The 16,915-nt window shown below is 35.0% G+C and overlaps 1 protein-coding gene across 1 annotated transcript in view; it reads right to left on the bottom strand.

The window, feature by feature from the left end:
* Positions 1 to 16,915, bottom strand: part of KIAA0586 (KIAA0586 ortholog) — a 141,831-nt gene that overhangs the window by 32,520 nt on the left and 92,396 nt on the right. The window contains exons 28-30 of the mRNA XM_043980217.1: positions 9,099 to 9,273; positions 7,169 to 7,311; positions 5,356 to 5,464 (exon numbers count right to left, since the gene is read on the bottom strand). Of these exons, the coding sequence (XP_043836152.1) occupies positions 5,356 to 5,464; positions 7,169 to 7,311; positions 9,099 to 9,273 (427 nt within the window). The remainder of the gene's footprint in view (positions 1 to 5,355; positions 5,465 to 7,168; positions 7,312 to 9,098; positions 9,274 to 16,915) is intronic.

Raw genomic sequence — 16,915 nt, 5'->3', positions numbered from 1 at the left:
ACCACGTGGGATAATTAGTCCCATTTATATTGATATGGTGGGAAATGGGATACAGGTTGGATTAGGTTTGGGGTTCTTAGGAATTCCTCTTTAAAGAATTATACCCTCTTGCACACAAAAGTAGTTAGAATAAGGTGATAGTTTATTAAGGAGCCAGGGAAGGGAAGGGTGGGGGGAGGGAAACCATGAAAGAAATCCTTGGACTTTTCACGGGGAGACAGGCACAAAGCACATGGCTCAGAGGTACCAAATCTCCTCCAACAGGAGACTGGAAGGTACTTTTATAGAGGACTGATGGGGGTGGACCATCTGCCCCTGAAAAGTTCCTTTAGTGAGAGAGGACCATCCCCCACTGGTGGTAGCTGGGGGAATTGGGTGAGGAGTGGAGGACCATCCCCCACTGGTAGTGACTAGAGGATCCCTCTTCAGAACACAAAGGCCGCAGCCACACCCAAATTTATCTCCCCAGGGTAAGGGAGACCAGAATGAAGGGTAGGGATCCCAAACTAGCTCAGTTGGATTTGGTTCAGCTTATCTCTCTAGGCGTTATCTGTCCTCTGGTTTAGTTTCTCAAGGAGAAGATTCCTTGATGTGCCCCAGAGAACTTCTGGGGTGCTCTGCACCCCATGACAATATTACAATGGAAATGAGATCTCTTTTTATGCAGTTTTAAAGTCAAAATATTGAGAAATATATATTATTAAGAAAATATATGGAGCAGCTAGGTGGCGCAGTGGATAGAGTACCGGCCCTGGATTCAGGAGGACCTGAGTTCAAATCTAGCCTCAGACGCTTGACACTGACTACCTGTGTGACCCTGGGCAAGTCACTTGACCCCAATTGCATCACCAAAAAAAAAAATTTATTGCTAAAGCATCATATTTAGTAGTAAGGAGTCTTGAGTAGAAGGCAAATAATGTTAACTCACCGCAGCCGATACAAAAAGTTATCTAAATGTCATATTGAATGTATAGCTAAAGTATATACATTTAAGGATTTATTTTTTAATACTTTATAATTCATTATACTCACTGAATTATGATTTTATGTTTACCTATATGACCTTGGCCATATCACCTAACTTAGCTGGGTCTCAATTTTTTCATCAATAAAATGAAAGGGTTGTACAGGGTGGGCCAAAACTAACAAAATCATGGAGGGGTTTCAATATTTAATAACACCTATATTTTTTGCTTTTAATTTACAATACCATAGCATCATATGTAGTATACACAGGGGGGAGAGAGAGAGAGAGAGGAAATAAAGTAAAAATAATTTTCAAAAAGTTATTAAAATATCAGACTTTTGGCCCATCCTATACTAGAAGAGGTATTAAAGTCCTTTCTGGATCTAAAATTAAGATACTCTATTCTTGGTTCAGTCCCTTAACTTCCCTGGGACCCCATTTTGTCACATGTAAAATAAGGGGATAGAACTAGATAATGTTCAAGAATCCTTTCAGAAATAAAGCCTTTAAAACAGATAAAATCTCCCATAAGCTAAAAGAATAATATTTACTGAATTATCAAATATCAATTCAATGTTGTTAAAAATACACACATTGATAGGTAGATATATATATATATAAATAAGTTTAAATTGACTAGTGCCATCTTGTGGCCAGTAATGTGAAAAAAGAAAGTATTTCAAATTCCTAGAGCTTTAGTCTAGAAAGGGTATTTTGTGGTATGAAAATATGTAACTTGGGGAAAATTCTAAATAAATAAATTAAATTTTTTTTTAAATCGACACAAGACTGAAGTGCTAACTGGAGCAAATGACAATTTTATATACTCTCCATTCCAACCAAATTCATCTACTTGCTGTACCCTGTATATGGCATCCCACTTAATCATATAGGCTGACCTGCATGCTTAGAATGCACTTCTTCCTCAAGGGAGGCTCAAGACCCTAGAGGAGGGGAAGAAGAGTAGAGATGCAAAGCAGTCACCAAACTTATCTGTGTTAGAAGCACAAATAAGCACACCTTCTATATAAATACATCCAATTTTTTCACTGAAAGTAAATTTCAAATAAAAGTTAACAAAATCAAGCTAGTGATCTCACTAGAAATGACAGTAAAGGCTGTCAAATAGATACATAATATGGTATGAGGCCAAATTTGAGTCCAACACATGATGATTATACACACATATATAATTTGCAACTATGAACTTCACTTAATGTAGGTTCATGACACAAGTAACCTGTTTGTAATACTGCTGGCTGCATTTTTGAGTATGAAATGGATAAATTCCAACAATTTTGGCATGTAAGCTAAAAGTATTATATCATCTGTTTTAGTTATCATTCATTTCGGTAAACGAGTTCTTTACCCTCCCCAACTTCAACTTTTAAAAAGCATGAACACCTGCACATAATCAATTAAAATGTTCAATAATTAAATTTTTTTTTAAATTTTTTTTTGGTGAGGCAATTGGGGTTAAGTGACTTGCCCAGGGTCACACAGCTAGTAAGTGTTACGTGTCTATGGCCAGATTTGAACTCAGGTCCTCCTGACTCCAGGGCCGGTGCTCTATCCACTGTGCCACCTAGCTGCCCCAAATTAAAATATTTTTAACTTTTATTGTCTTGTTTATTTAAAAAAGTAAAATAAAATCTGCTTATGATCGGTAAATATGTAGCCCGTTTAAAGAAAAAATTCATAGGAATAGTTGAAACTAGTACAAACAAAGACAAGTGAGACAATTTAAGACAGGGATGCGGAAAGGGCCTGGGCCTGTGATTTCACTGGTATTAGGGAGCTCCCAGAGAAGAATGTCTTCTACTAAGGTACGTTCTCTGCAGTTCAATTTAAGAGTCTTAGGGTACCCAGAGCACTGAAAAATTAAATGACTTGCTCAGAGTCACACTGCCTGATAGTGTGTATCACAAGCCAGGCATGGACCTAGGTCTTCTTGGGTCTAATGCCAGCTCTCCACCCATTATGTAATCACAGGTCACTGGAGCCAGTTTAAGTAGTGGAAAGGAAAACATACAAAATAAAAAGTCCAGCACCAGAAAATAAGAACCACAAGCACTGTTAATGACAAAATATTTTGTTTGCTTTATATGACTGCATCAGCTGCCAATAGGATCCAACCTATTAAAAGTATACATGTTGAATATGTGGGTAGGGCAAGAGTTTTTCCAAAGAAAGTTAAAATAAAAAATAAACTTAAAGCCTCATCTGACAGAACTATCTCATGTTATGACAATGAATGAATAAAGAATTCCCATTTATCAAACAAATTTTATTGCCATTTACATCCTATTTGTGTGAAATAGGGTTTCCTACTGATCTGTAATGGTAGTTGAAAAAAAAGAAAATAAGTAGTAATATCATCACTGACAGTATGTTTTTAGAAAATTCACATTAAGAAGGTTCATATATAATATTAATAAATGTAATTATTATTTTACAAATGTTTGTTAAATTATCTTTATGATTTTTTATTATTCCAAAAGATGCAATAAATTCTTCATTTTTATTTGAGCTAAAAAGAATTCTTTCCAAAGATTGTTTTGTGAAAAAGGTAGGAGGAAGCACAATAATGTTTTCATATGAAGAGTTGTGCTACTATATAAAAGTCTGGAAACCACTGTCACAAGAAATTTATCCTTATCTCCCTAGTTCAGGGTTTCTTAACTTAGGATCTGCAAACTTTTTTTAAAAATTAAATTTGATAAATGAATTTCAATAAAATTGGTTTTCTTTCTAATTCCATACATTTAATTTTATGCAATTTAAAACACTGTTCTGAGAAGGGGCCCATAGGCTTTACCACATGGTCAAAGGAAGTACCATGACACCAAAAAAGGTTAAGAATCTCTGTTCTAGTTACTAATGCAACGCCACCCAGAAATGACTAGATATCTTCTTTAAATACATTTTAAAATTTAATTTTCTGTATTTGAACGTGCATATTTGTTTTACTCAATAAAACTCCCTGAGCAAAGAATCTTTCACTTTTGTCTTTGTTTCCCTATGGCCTGGTACAATGCTTGATACCTAGTAAGCACTTAATTGTTTATTGAATGAAGGAATATGATTCACTGCTAGTACCAACAGAGAATGTAAACAGAAAGAAGATATGCAATAACGGTGATATAAACACAATAAAGGCTTTACACTGTGAAATAATAGTCACGGCCACTTACACATTTTAAGGCAGCTAGAATGCGACAAAGTGAACCCTGTGTGCACTTAAAACTCAATAAATACTTAATTGATTAAAGGATTGGAGGAATTTTAATTGTAAAAAAATTAATGATAAAGCTGAATAGTCCTCCAGAAATTTTCTATAATGAAAGAAGGGTGTTTATACTTCCAAAAGACTGAATATCTTTTCATGTTTAGCTTGCCCCTGGTTACTAACACTTAGGAATATTACTATACAGAAACAACAAAAAAACTGCCCTTCTGTATAGGGCATTTTATGTTTTGGGAAATGTTTTCGTGTCTATTTAATTATCTTTTTCTAACAACAATACTATCAGGTAGACAAAATATTAATAGCATCATTTTAGGGATAAGAAAACTGAAGCACAGATGTTAAGTGAAATTTGCTCAAGGTCAAACAACTTGGCAGAGAAATGACCTACGAACCTACAATTCCTAACTCTTGACACAGTCATACTATATTATGCTATCTACAAGAAAAGGTAAATCAATTATAACAGCAGTGGGTCATCCTTCCTTTTCCTCTCCTCCACTAGAACTACTACTGATTAAAAAGAATGTATACAAAACCACAAGGCAAAAAGCTATTCACCTATATACACACAGGTATACACACATATTACCTATGTTGTGTGTCATGTGTGAATATACACACATGTACACACATATACATGCATGTTATGTGTGTGTGTACAGAAATAAACCGATTCCTAAATTCTATACTGCTGATTTTTGAGTTTGCCATCCACTAAAATCACAGTATTCTTTAAACAGGAAATGTCCTTCCATATTTCATTCATTTTGTACTTGCACCACTGAATCCTTGAACCCAAATAAAAAAAAACCTTACTTTTTAATCTTCATTAAATTTCATCTCATTAGGGATGACTACCATGACCTAGTCAAACTGATAAAAAGGACATATCCTATATGACAAGTTGCATAATTAAGACAAAAAACTCCTTAGTTATAATGTACACCAATAACTTAATTTTATAAGTAAGTATATAATCAACTACTTCATATTTTTTAGTTAAGCTATTTCCAAGAATTAAGAAATAGTTTACTGACAAAGACTGAGACATCATAACATCTAAACCTAAAATGGCAAAACATGTTGACATAAAATTAATTACACATTTGTTCTGTACCAGAGTTGGTAATGGATTTACCTCGGAGGTGTGAAAATGAAGTTTCTGATTTATTCTTTACACGTATTACACGGGCTTTTACTGGCTTTTGCTCAATTGGTTGAACTTCCTGAGGTTGCTTCTGCTTGCCCTAAATTTAAAAACAATTCACAATATTGTTGTTTCATACTGGCTTCTAAAAATGCTACTTCAACTAAAGTTATGCAGTCTTTTAGCCATTTGTTTATTAGCACTTTACCAGATAATGAGCAAGGAAAAAGAAGGAATTAAATTCTATCCATTGGATAGGACATATAACACAGGGGGAACGTAATACAGGACTAGAATGAGAGCTTAAGGATTATTTCCAGATTTCACTAGGAACACTGAATATACCATTCAACTTTTACTATGAAAAGTCATTTTACAGATAAGAAAACTGCATTTGTATGGTATTATATACCAAAACCCACCATATACATAGAGTACCTAATCACTTATTACAATACATAGGTACTTCTTTTTTCCTGTAATACACATGTCCCCTACACACTATCTCCTAAACCTAAGCCCACCTATATCCATCTTCACAATCCACACCTATATCTCAGCACAACTCTCTTTATGAATCAACTCCCTCTCTTTATAAATCTCTCTACCCAGCACCTGAAATTGAAAACAGCCATAATTCCTTCCCAGGAATTTTGTAGGGTCAAAGAGAGTTTAAGACACATACTCAGGTGTACCCATTCCAGCAGTGGCATGTACCTCTCTGTTGAACAGCTAATATGCAGAGTGCTAAGACCAATGTTAAGGTGAAATTTCTATTCCCCATACTGAAATCTGATTCTCCAACAAAACTACCAGATGGGGGGCAGCTAGGTGGCACAAAGGGGCAGCCAGGTGGCACATTGGATAAAGCACCAGCCTTAGATTCAGAAGGACCAAAGTTCAAATCCAGGTTCAGAAATTTGACACTTACTAGCTGTGTGATGCTGGGCAAGTCACTTAACCCTCATTGCCCCGCAAAAAAAAAAATATATATATATACTAGATGGATAAGAGGTAGGTAGGTTTGTGCCATGACTGAAGCACTTTGAGGTTCATTTTAGATGATTCTTTCTAGTTCTGAGAGTTTTGTGTGGATCAAATATCAAGATGTGTCTTGCTCTAGCTTCAGAAAGTGAGACATTTCTACTCCCATTTCAGTGTGGGGATGCTCCTGAAGGAAGATGTGCCCTTAGTTGGCCCCCACTTAAATAACCTGACATCTAGCCACATGAGGAATCTGTCAGCACCCTTCCCTCTTATATTATATTCTTCTTCCCTCTCCTTCAAGGGAAGATTCACTGCCTTAGATTTAGAACAGGTTAGCAGGTAAAAGGAAATCACCCCCCCCCCAAAAAAAAAGAAATCTAGCTGCAGAAGGTTAACTGCTTATTACTGAGCGACTGTTTCTTAAGCCTAGCATGACTGTCCTTTAGCAGTTTAGCCGCTGTGGCTATGACATTTCCATCACAGTGGTTATTCTACAAAGGAGGCAACCAACAGAAGACCAAGCAAGAGGTACAGCTTCTTCTCTGACCTTCCTTTTCTCAGAATGGACATGCAATACTTTCTGAATGAACCCACAAAATAATATCCTGCACAGATAAGCATTTTCATCATGCAAAAATAATAAGTTGAAAAGGTTGACATCACTAAAGACAACAATCTGGTTCTCTAAAACAAACTTTTGCTACAACAAACAGAATTATCATTGTTATTATTACTATAGACAACCTTTCTTATGATCTAATTCTTAGTTTGATTTTTTTTTCAAGCAAATTAATTCTAAAGGCTACTTTTCAGGTACCTGAGCAAGATCTTCAGGTGCAACTGCCAACTCAATCTTATTTACTTGTGTTGCCTGAAGAGGAAGGTTTGAAATCTGCTGCAAATCTAGTTCCCCCAAACTCATTGGGCCATGACTGGCACATGAATCGTCATGAACTTCTCCTAAAATCATAAGTACATGGAAACAAATTTTAAGCAAATTATGAAGAAAAAAAATACTGCCAAAAAAGAAGAATCCATTTGACTAGAAGATAGATAAGAAAAAGCAATACAGTTGATTGTTTTTACATTAAGGATCTCAGAGACAAACCTTCTATTAAATAATAATCATGAATATATTCATGTAGGGGCAGCTAGGTGGCGCAGTGGATAGAGCACCGGCCCTGGAGTTAGGAGGACCTGAGTTCAAATGCGGCCTCAGACACTTAACCCCAATGGCCTCACCAAAAAAAAAAAAAATATATATATATATATATATATATATATATTCATGTAAAATATCAACTATTATAATACTATTTGAGGAATTAAGTAGCTTTTAATAGAGGCTAAATGATGATAATGAAATAATAATCTATGGTAAGGACTGGATTGCTAAGTCACAAAAAACATCATTCACTAGATTTGAGAAATCAACATATGTAATTTTTGTGCATTAGATTTGAAAATCCATTTTTGAAGATTTATTTTAAAAACTCACACAGAGAATATGAATAACAGATGGTAAAAAAATATGTATGAAACATTATTGGGGGGATTCTTTCCAAGATGTCAAATTGCACATGTTTTGGGGGGGGGTTGTTGTGGTTTTTTGGGGTGGTTTTTTTTTTGGTGAGGCAATTAGGGTTAAGTGACTTGCCCAGGGTCACACAGCTGGTAAGTGTCAAGTGTCTGAGGCCAGATTTGAACTCAGTTCCTCCTGAATCCAGGGTCGGTGCTTTATCCACTGTACCACCTAGCTGCCCCTAAATTGCACATGTTTTACAAAAAAGTCCAGTTCTTTAATACAATATTCCCCCAGTGATGGTGTATATGCGCTGATTACATAATGCAACCATTGTAGAAGAAATAAAAAGGCAAACAATTTAAAGAAAAATGGAAAGGGAATAGTGAGTGTACATGAGTTACACGTAGTATAAATGACTCTATGTAACAAAGAAAAATACATCATCAAGGACATGTAAGGCTAGAAAGATCATGTAATGGGAATGAGAACCCAGGTCCTCTGAGTCAAAATCTAGGGCTTTCTCTACTCTATTCATGCTCCAGTGGCACCTATTACTGTTAGGAATAAATATAAACTCCTTGGTCTATCATTTAATATTCTCTACAATCTGAGGCCATTCTACCTTTCCAGTCTTACAACATATTACTCCCTTTCTCCAACTCTACAAATCCATACTCTCCATTTTGTAATTCCTCCCACATGACACTCCATCTTCCATATCTGTCTTTGCATTATTTGTTCCCCATGACTAAAACATATTTCCTCCTTACCACTACCTCTCAGAATCAGTTTTCCTTCAAGAAAACAATTCATGTATCACCTTTTACATGAGACCATTCCTGGTCTATACAGAGCTGCTAGTGTAAAGCACTAAAGATATTCTGTATCTATTTTGTGATATATATATACACACACACACACACACACACACATATATATATATATATATGCATGTTATCTTCAAGGAGCAAGATTATATGCTCCCTAAGGGCAAGGACTATATCACAACCAAATCATCTTTAGCAAAAAATTGTTCTGGTTGGAGTTTAAGAATCGTTTCCTTTTAAATCTCTTTTGATTATAATCTAATTGTTTCTATATAAACTCTAACATTATAGAATTATTATTCCCCTAAATCCCAAATATATAGATGAAAAAAGCATTTTCTGTCCTGGTTTCCAAAACACACTTTCAAGAAAAAAAACAACATTTTAGTGACTACCTGTAGTTTTGTCAGGCTGCTTCGGTAATGGACCATGATAATTCTTTTGCTCTAAACACTCTGGAGAAATGAGAGTAGGCTGGCCCGTGTGATGTCCCATAAAGATACTCTCCTTTGCTGCTGGAAATATAGGTCTTTGTCCTTCACTAAGTTCATCTATACTATTTTCAGATTCCTATTAAAGAAAGAGAAAGAATATATCAGGCAAACCATCATATCAAAATTAAATTAAAAATACATACTGAGGTACCTACGCACATTATGATAGAATCAGAGAGAGTAACATCAATTTTCAATTATACTCTTTGAAATTTTAGTAATTATTAAACCAAGTAGTCATATAAAAAAGATTAATTTAGAAAACTGTCATATTTGGAATGCATCTACCTAGTACAAAGCAGACCTGTTGCAACTAACTTGTTTCTGTATCTTATTCTTTGCAAGTTAAATAGTTCCTATGTCTCTTCATCAAATTTTCAAATCAAATACTCAACAAATAAGTATTTGTTAAGCTCCTACAACTACTCTGTGCTAAGTGCTGGGGACACCAAAACAAAAATAAAACTATTAACTTCTCTCAATGAGCACACTAGACTCTGGGAGACATCATGATGCATAATATATAAAATAAATATAAGATCATTTCAAAGCCAGGAGCTAGCATGAGCTAAACTTTAAAGGAAACTAGGAATTTCTAAGATGTGAATTGAGGAAGTATATTCCAGGAATGGTGGACAGCCTGTGCAAAGGAACAGAGACAAGAGAAAGAATGTCATGTGTGAGAAATAGGAAGAAGAAAAGATTGGCTGCTACATAAGGCATTGCATAAGGCTGAAAAAGTAGGTTGAAGCTAAATTGTGAAAGGCTTCAAATGTCAAACAAAGGAGTTTGTATTTGATCACAGAAGTAATAGAGAAGCTCCTGGAGTATACTGAATAGACAGACTTGGTCAAACTTCTGCTTTAGGAATATCACTTTGGCAACTGTATAGAAAGTGGACTGAAGAGGGCAGATGAGGTAAAGACACCAATTAGAAGGTTTTTGCATGAGTCCAGGCCAGAGTTGATAATGGCCTAAACAGAAGGGTAGCTGTGGAAGTAGAAATATGTAAGAGTTTGCAACTGAGGGGCAGCTAGGTGGCACAGTAGTTAGAATACCGGCCCTGGAGTCAGGAGGACCTTAGTTCAAATCTGGCCTCAGGCACTTGACACTTACTACCTGTATGACCCTGGGCAAGTCACTTGACCCCAACTGCCTCACCAAAAAAAAAAAAAAAAAGAGTTTGCAACTGACCTGGTATGGGGAAATGAATAAGGATGTGAGGAGACAAGTATGACACTAAGGTTGCAAACCTGGGTTACTAGAAGGACTGTAATAATGCCTTTGACAGAAATAACAGAATTAGGAAGATGGGTGGGTTTGGAATGAAAGATAAGATGTATTATGGACATGAAGAATTTGAAATGCCATTAGGACACCCAATGCTAAACGTTTAACAGATAGTTTGTGAAATGGAACTGGAGCATAGGAGAGAGACTAAGGCTGGATACAGACTGGAGAATCATGTGCATAAAGATCAATCTATAATTATTCAACAAGCATTTACTTAGCACTTAATAAATGAAAGGTATTGGGCAAAGTGCTGAGATAAGGAGAAAAGAGTGCCTGCCTTCAAGGAGCTTACATTCTAATGAAGAATACAAGTACATAAATCAAGATACATCAAGGGAAGATGGGAGGTAGACTCGAGAAGAAGGTATTACAATGTGCCTGGGACACAGAATGCCTGGAGAGGATGGGTGGAGAAAAATCTGCTTTAGGAGGTGATGCTTACACTGAGTCTAAAGGAAAGTAGGGATTCTAAGAGGCAGAGGTGAGGAGGGAAAGCATTCTAGGTATGGGGGACTGCTACTATAAAAGTAGGAGATGTGTGAGAAATAGAAAGTAGGTAAGTATGGGTGGAGTATAGTATGTGCAAAGGATTAATGTGTTAAAAGACTAAAAAAATAAGTTTTGAAGACCTTTAAACTCCAAACAGAGGAAATGATAGTAAGCTAGTAAGAAGCCATTGGAATTTACTGAATAGAAAAGTAACATGGGAGTAACAAAGGAAAAATCACTTTAGCAGCTATGTGAAGGTTGGAAAAGACATAGGCAGAAAGTCCAATTATAAGGCTACTAAAACAATCCTGGCAAAAGGTAATAAAACCCTGGGTTAGGGAAGTAGCTGGGTAAGTAGAAACAAGAGGCTGTCCATGAGATATGTTGCAAAGAAAAACATTTGAAAATTTGGCAACTGGTTGGATGGTGGTGGATGATCAACCAAGCAAGAATCTAGAAAGAGAGAGGAAAAGGCCCTTGACAGAACTTTGAGATTCAGACAAAATAAAACATGTTAAATAGTCCAAAAGTTACACAGTTTTGTCAATTTCTGACACAAAACATTTGGACATATATTTATACAATTATTTTATTATCAACTAATATGGTATAGTGAATAGAAGTGGGCTTAGGTCAAGGAGATATAGGTAATAGATTTGAATCTGACATATTCTGACTATGTAAGCCTTATAATCAACGTTCTCAGTGTCCTCAAGTAAGGTCACAAGTTGTAAAGAAGGTAATGATTGTCACTAGTAAGGAAGCTCTTCTCTGGGATTTGTCTATACCAATGAAATCACAGGTCAACAATGAAAAGTAAAACTAAGATAATAAAAATGATAATAATACCTAAATTAATATACTTATGCAGTTTCACAGCAGTCAAACTACCAAAGGATTAATTTTGAAGAGCTAGAAAAAAAAATTAATCTGGAGGAACAAAAGATCAATAATATCGAGGGAATCAATGAAAAAAAATGGAAAGGAAGGGAGCCTACCAGTACCAAAAGTCAAATTACAAAGCCATAATCATCAAAACAATTTAGTACTGAATGAGAATTAGAGTGGTTGATCAGTGGAATAGATCAGATACACAATATACAAAAGCAAATGAGCTCAGTAACCTAGTATTTGATAAACCCAAAGATCCTAGCTATTGGGGCAAGAATTCACCATTCCACAAAAACTGTTGGGAAAACAGTCTGGCAGAAACTAGGTATAGACCATCCTCACTTCCAGGGAATTCTTCAGTTGTCCTACCTGGAATTGTGACCTCTTTTTTTCCTACTAGGCTCCCAGGTGTTACTATACATCTATCTGTTCCTTTCGAGGTAAGCCTCCCCAGTCTTCAAAGGACACACCATTTCTACCTGCCACATCTCCTGTCTTTCATCTTTTGGAATTTACTGACACCTGGGTCCTTTCTAATGACAATGAAGCCTTGGCTACTCTTTCTAGCACTGGTTGCACTTTCACTTGTACAGGCCTCTTCCCCTCTTCTCATTGGTCACAGTAGGAAAGCTGAAACACTCCTTGCTCTCCAGAATCTCTTAAAAACTCTTCAGCTAACACCACCACTCAAGCAAGTTCTACTCTTTTAAGGTTATATAGTATAGGTATTAATTGTCTATTAACATATTTAGTGGGATTCTGCTATAAGTACAAATGAACCAAAAAAATTCACTCTCAACTCACTTCCCGCCTTTGGTAGTTGTTTTACAACCAGGTCAAATTTCCTTTCTGAGATTGGATTATTTAAGATCTCAATTTGATATTCTGTTAATTTGAGTATTTCATATTTTTGTACATTATCTATTTGAGTTCTCAGTATTGCTGGCATATAACTGGATATACTAGATTCTGATAATTCTTTTAATTTCTTCTGGGTTTGTTATGATTACATTTTATTCATTTTTTCTTTGTTAATTTTCCACTCTCTTTTTAACCAGGTTGGTTAAAGATTTATCAGATTAGTCTTTTAAAAGAAACAGCTATTTAGTTTTTTTCAGTTCTATGATAGTCTTTTGGATTGCTAATTCATTGATTTATCCTCATTTTTAAGATTTCCTCTTTATTGCTTATTTTAAGTTCATTGGCTAGTTTTTAAAATACACATTTACTTATTAATCCTTCTTTCTATTTTATTAATATAAGCTTTTTAGTAATATAATATTTCATCAGAAGATTGCTTTAGTTGCATCCAAACATTTTAGTATGTTAACTCACCATTATTGCCTTTCACATACTTATTTGTTCTTTAACCCACTGGTTAAATGGGGTTTCATTAATAAGTCCCCATTTTCCACTTAAGTCTCTGTCTTTTGTTTATGCTCTCAAAATTGAATACTGTTTTTAAATGCATTATAGTCTATAAATGATATATTTGATATATAAATGACCTTATTTCATTTCTGCTTTTTTACATTTATTTGTAATTTCTGTTATCCTGATAAATGGATTATTTTTATAAAGTGCCATGCAGTGGTTAGAAATATGTATACTCTTTAATTAAGTAGAGTGGAGACAAAATTATCCATAATCTCTGATGACATTATGGCATACTTAGAAAATCCTAGGAAATTGGCAAAGAAATTGAGACAACTAATACCTTTAATAACTGCAGGATGCAAAATTAACCAACTAAAAAATATCATTTTTATATAATAACAAAATCTAGAATGCAATAATAAAATGGGAAGTACCATTCAAAACACCTATAAAATATCTCAGTCCAACTATCACTTGCTATCTATGGAGATAAAATCACAAAATGATCTTTTAAAGAAAAAAAAGAACTTAAATAGCTGGAGGAATATTCAAACCATAGGGATACTTTATAGCAGTAGATAAATAATAACAAAATTCATTAGGATAAACAAAAGATCTAAAATGTCAAGAGAAATAATGAAAAAAGTAGGAAATAAAAGGGTACCAGTTAAAAAAATTAAAATGACCATCGATGGATCAGACTAATCAAGAAGTCATCAAAAATACCTGAACTCAATAACACAGTGTTCAATATGCCAGAAAACAAATTATTTAGAAAAGAACTCCTTCTATGATAAAAGCTTCTGGGAAAACTGGAGGGCAATCTAGCAGAAATTAAGTTTAGGACAACACGTGGAACTGGAATCAAAAAAGATCTATATTTGAATTCTGCCCCAGATACTAACTAGCTATGCGACCTTGGGTAAGTCATATAACCTCTTTTTGCCTCAGTTTCCTTATCTGCAAATGAGGAAACAGACTGATCTCTAAGGATCCTTGTAGCTCTGAATCTATGACCCTATAACATAAGATTTTACAATAAATTTTAAATAGGTACTTAAAATTAATATTAAAGATCATACATAAAATAATTGGAAGAGAACAAGATCAGATTCCTTGCACAAATATGACTAAAGGATGAATTTTTAACCAAGTAAGGAACAGAGGCAATTATTATTATTTGGTCATTTCAGTTGTGCCCAACACTTTGGGGCTTTCTTGCCAAAAATAATAAAATGGTTTGCAATTTCCTTCTCCAGATCATTTTTTTAAAAAGATTAAATAGACAATTTTGATTTGAAATTTAAAATCTGAACAAAATTAATGCAGCTAGGATAAGGAGAGAAGCAGATGACTGAGGGAAATATTTTTGTCAAATATCTTTAATAAAGGTCAGATACCAAGATATATAAACAACTAACATTAACATATAAGAAATAAAAGGTATTCTCCAATAGGTAAGTCCTCAAAGAATGTAATCAAACTGTAGGGGCCAAATTTAATATGGGGAGAGTTAATTGGGTGGCTCACCAAAATATTGGGGTTCAGAAAATAATGAGGGACCTTTAGGTCCAAAGCTTCCTCCCCTCTGGAATGCCTTTTTTAGTTATTTCTCTCAGGTCAATAAGAAAGGAGCTTAACAGCCTCTTTTCCACAAACAAATCATGTTTTATTTAATGGAAATAAAATACACAGCAAAGGTAAAATTAATAAGGTCAAGGACAAGGGAATAGGGAAAAAGGAAAATGGATAATCTCCCTGGCTCTAGCAAGGGGTGTCTCGAACCCAAACTCGCTTTCAGCTCAGCTAATTCAAAGGGCTGGATTTAACTCACGACCAGGGGTCTTTAATTTCTATGGAAGTCAGCAGCCAGTCTCTAGTCCACTCCAAATGCTCCTCCGAGGCCAGAGAGAGACACAGAGAGTTCAAGTCACTTCCTGTTGGGGTCCCTTTTACTACCTTTTTCTCCCTCCCCTAAAGGGGAGGTCCTTCAAGTAGTGTGGCTGAGACTGGCTCCCTGTCGATGATCCAGTCCACAGCCTCTGAGGACACTCCTTCTCAGGGTTAGCCAAGTTTAAACTACCCAGCTAAAAATCTAATCATCTTAAGTGAGTACTTAGTAGTTTCTCATTCACACCCAATTCAAACACTACTAAATCAATCAAGTTGGACCCCTGGGTGTCTGCCAAATTCCATTATTTTACCACAAAACACTTAGCAAAAGAATTTCCAACTATTAAAAAACATTCAAAAGAATTTTCCAATTAATAATAAAAGAAATGCAAATCCAAATAGCTTGGTAGTTTTATCTCATACCTACCAAACTGTCAAAAAAGAGAAAAGATAGGATTAATCAATGCCTGAAAGGTTGTGTACAAAGGCAGTCACAGTAATACACTGTTAATGGAGTTGTTCTAGTTTTCTTCTATCTCCTCATAACAATAGCTCTTCTTTTTCTTCTACTTCTCAGCCTTTAAAGTGAACAATTTAGCTTTTGTACCCACACTAACAATGTTCTTTTCCTTCTTGTTTGGCAAACCAATCAATTACAATGTGTTTGATACATAGGGAGGGAGTTCATCTTTTTCTCCATGTTTTTTATTCTCCCTCAGTGTTCAAATAATATGAATTAAAGGATGAAGCTATCTAAAAGAGACACATGTAAGGACACGGGAATAGACAGTTTCAATAACTATAATTGTTTATGTTCTGACTTAACGGTTTATATATATATATATATATATATATATATATATATTTTTTTTTTTTTTTTTTTTAAGTGAGGCAATTGGGGTTAAGTGATTTGCCCAGGGTCACACAGCTAGTAAGTGTTAAGGTCTGAGGCCGGATTTGAACTCAGGTACTCCTGACTCCAGGGCCAGTGCTCTATCCACTGCACCACCTAGCTGCCCCCAGTTTTATATTATTTTTGCAAAAAGATTTAGGTAGTCTAGCATCTTTCTCTATGATTTAAAATAATCTATATGGTATAGACAGTATGATAAGAGTGGATAAAGAGCTAGATTCAAAGTCAAGAAGTCCTACTTCTGATCCATTCTGGTTGTGATTCCAGGCAAGACAATCTCTTGGTGTACTAGGCAATTCTCTAAGACTATAAATTGCAGTTGCTGATTTCCATTGATAAAGGAGTCTCTCACTGGGAGCTACCTACACCAGTAAATTACAGGTCTATGTGTGTATGTACACATATACACACACATACATAAATATGTATATACATCTAATTCTTTTATTTATACACATACAAACACATATGTGAGAGAGAGAGATTATAAGTGAGCATATAGAAGTTACTGTTTCTTTAAGAGTCTGGTAGAATTCATCTGTAAAATCACTTGGAACTAGAGCCATTGTGAAGTGCAGCCTGTCTACTTCCCCTTAACATTGTTCCATTTAAAGTTATCCTAGTATTTCATATTTTAATATTTCTATAAGCAGAGTAATCACTGATAATTTTTACATTGGTTTTTGCTATTCTGAGCTTCCTTTATTTCCAACTTTGGCAATTTGGGATTGTTCTATTATTATGATTAGTTTTGATAAATGTTTATCAACTTCGTTGTTTTTTCTTGGAAGCAATTTCAGTCTTTTTCTTATTTTAAAGAAAACAACAATCTTGATTATTATTTTCCTGTTGCCTTCCTGCT

Source organism: Dromiciops gliroides, chromosome 2 (assembly GCF_019393635.1).
Source record: "Dromiciops gliroides isolate mDroGli1 chromosome 2, mDroGli1.pri, whole genome shotgun sequence".
NCBI classification, from domain to species: Eukaryota; Metazoa; Chordata; class Mammalia; order Microbiotheria; family Microbiotheriidae; genus Dromiciops; species Dromiciops gliroides.
The sequence above is the reverse complement of the archived record's forward strand: the minus strand, read 5'-3'. Positions and strand labels throughout refer to the sequence as shown.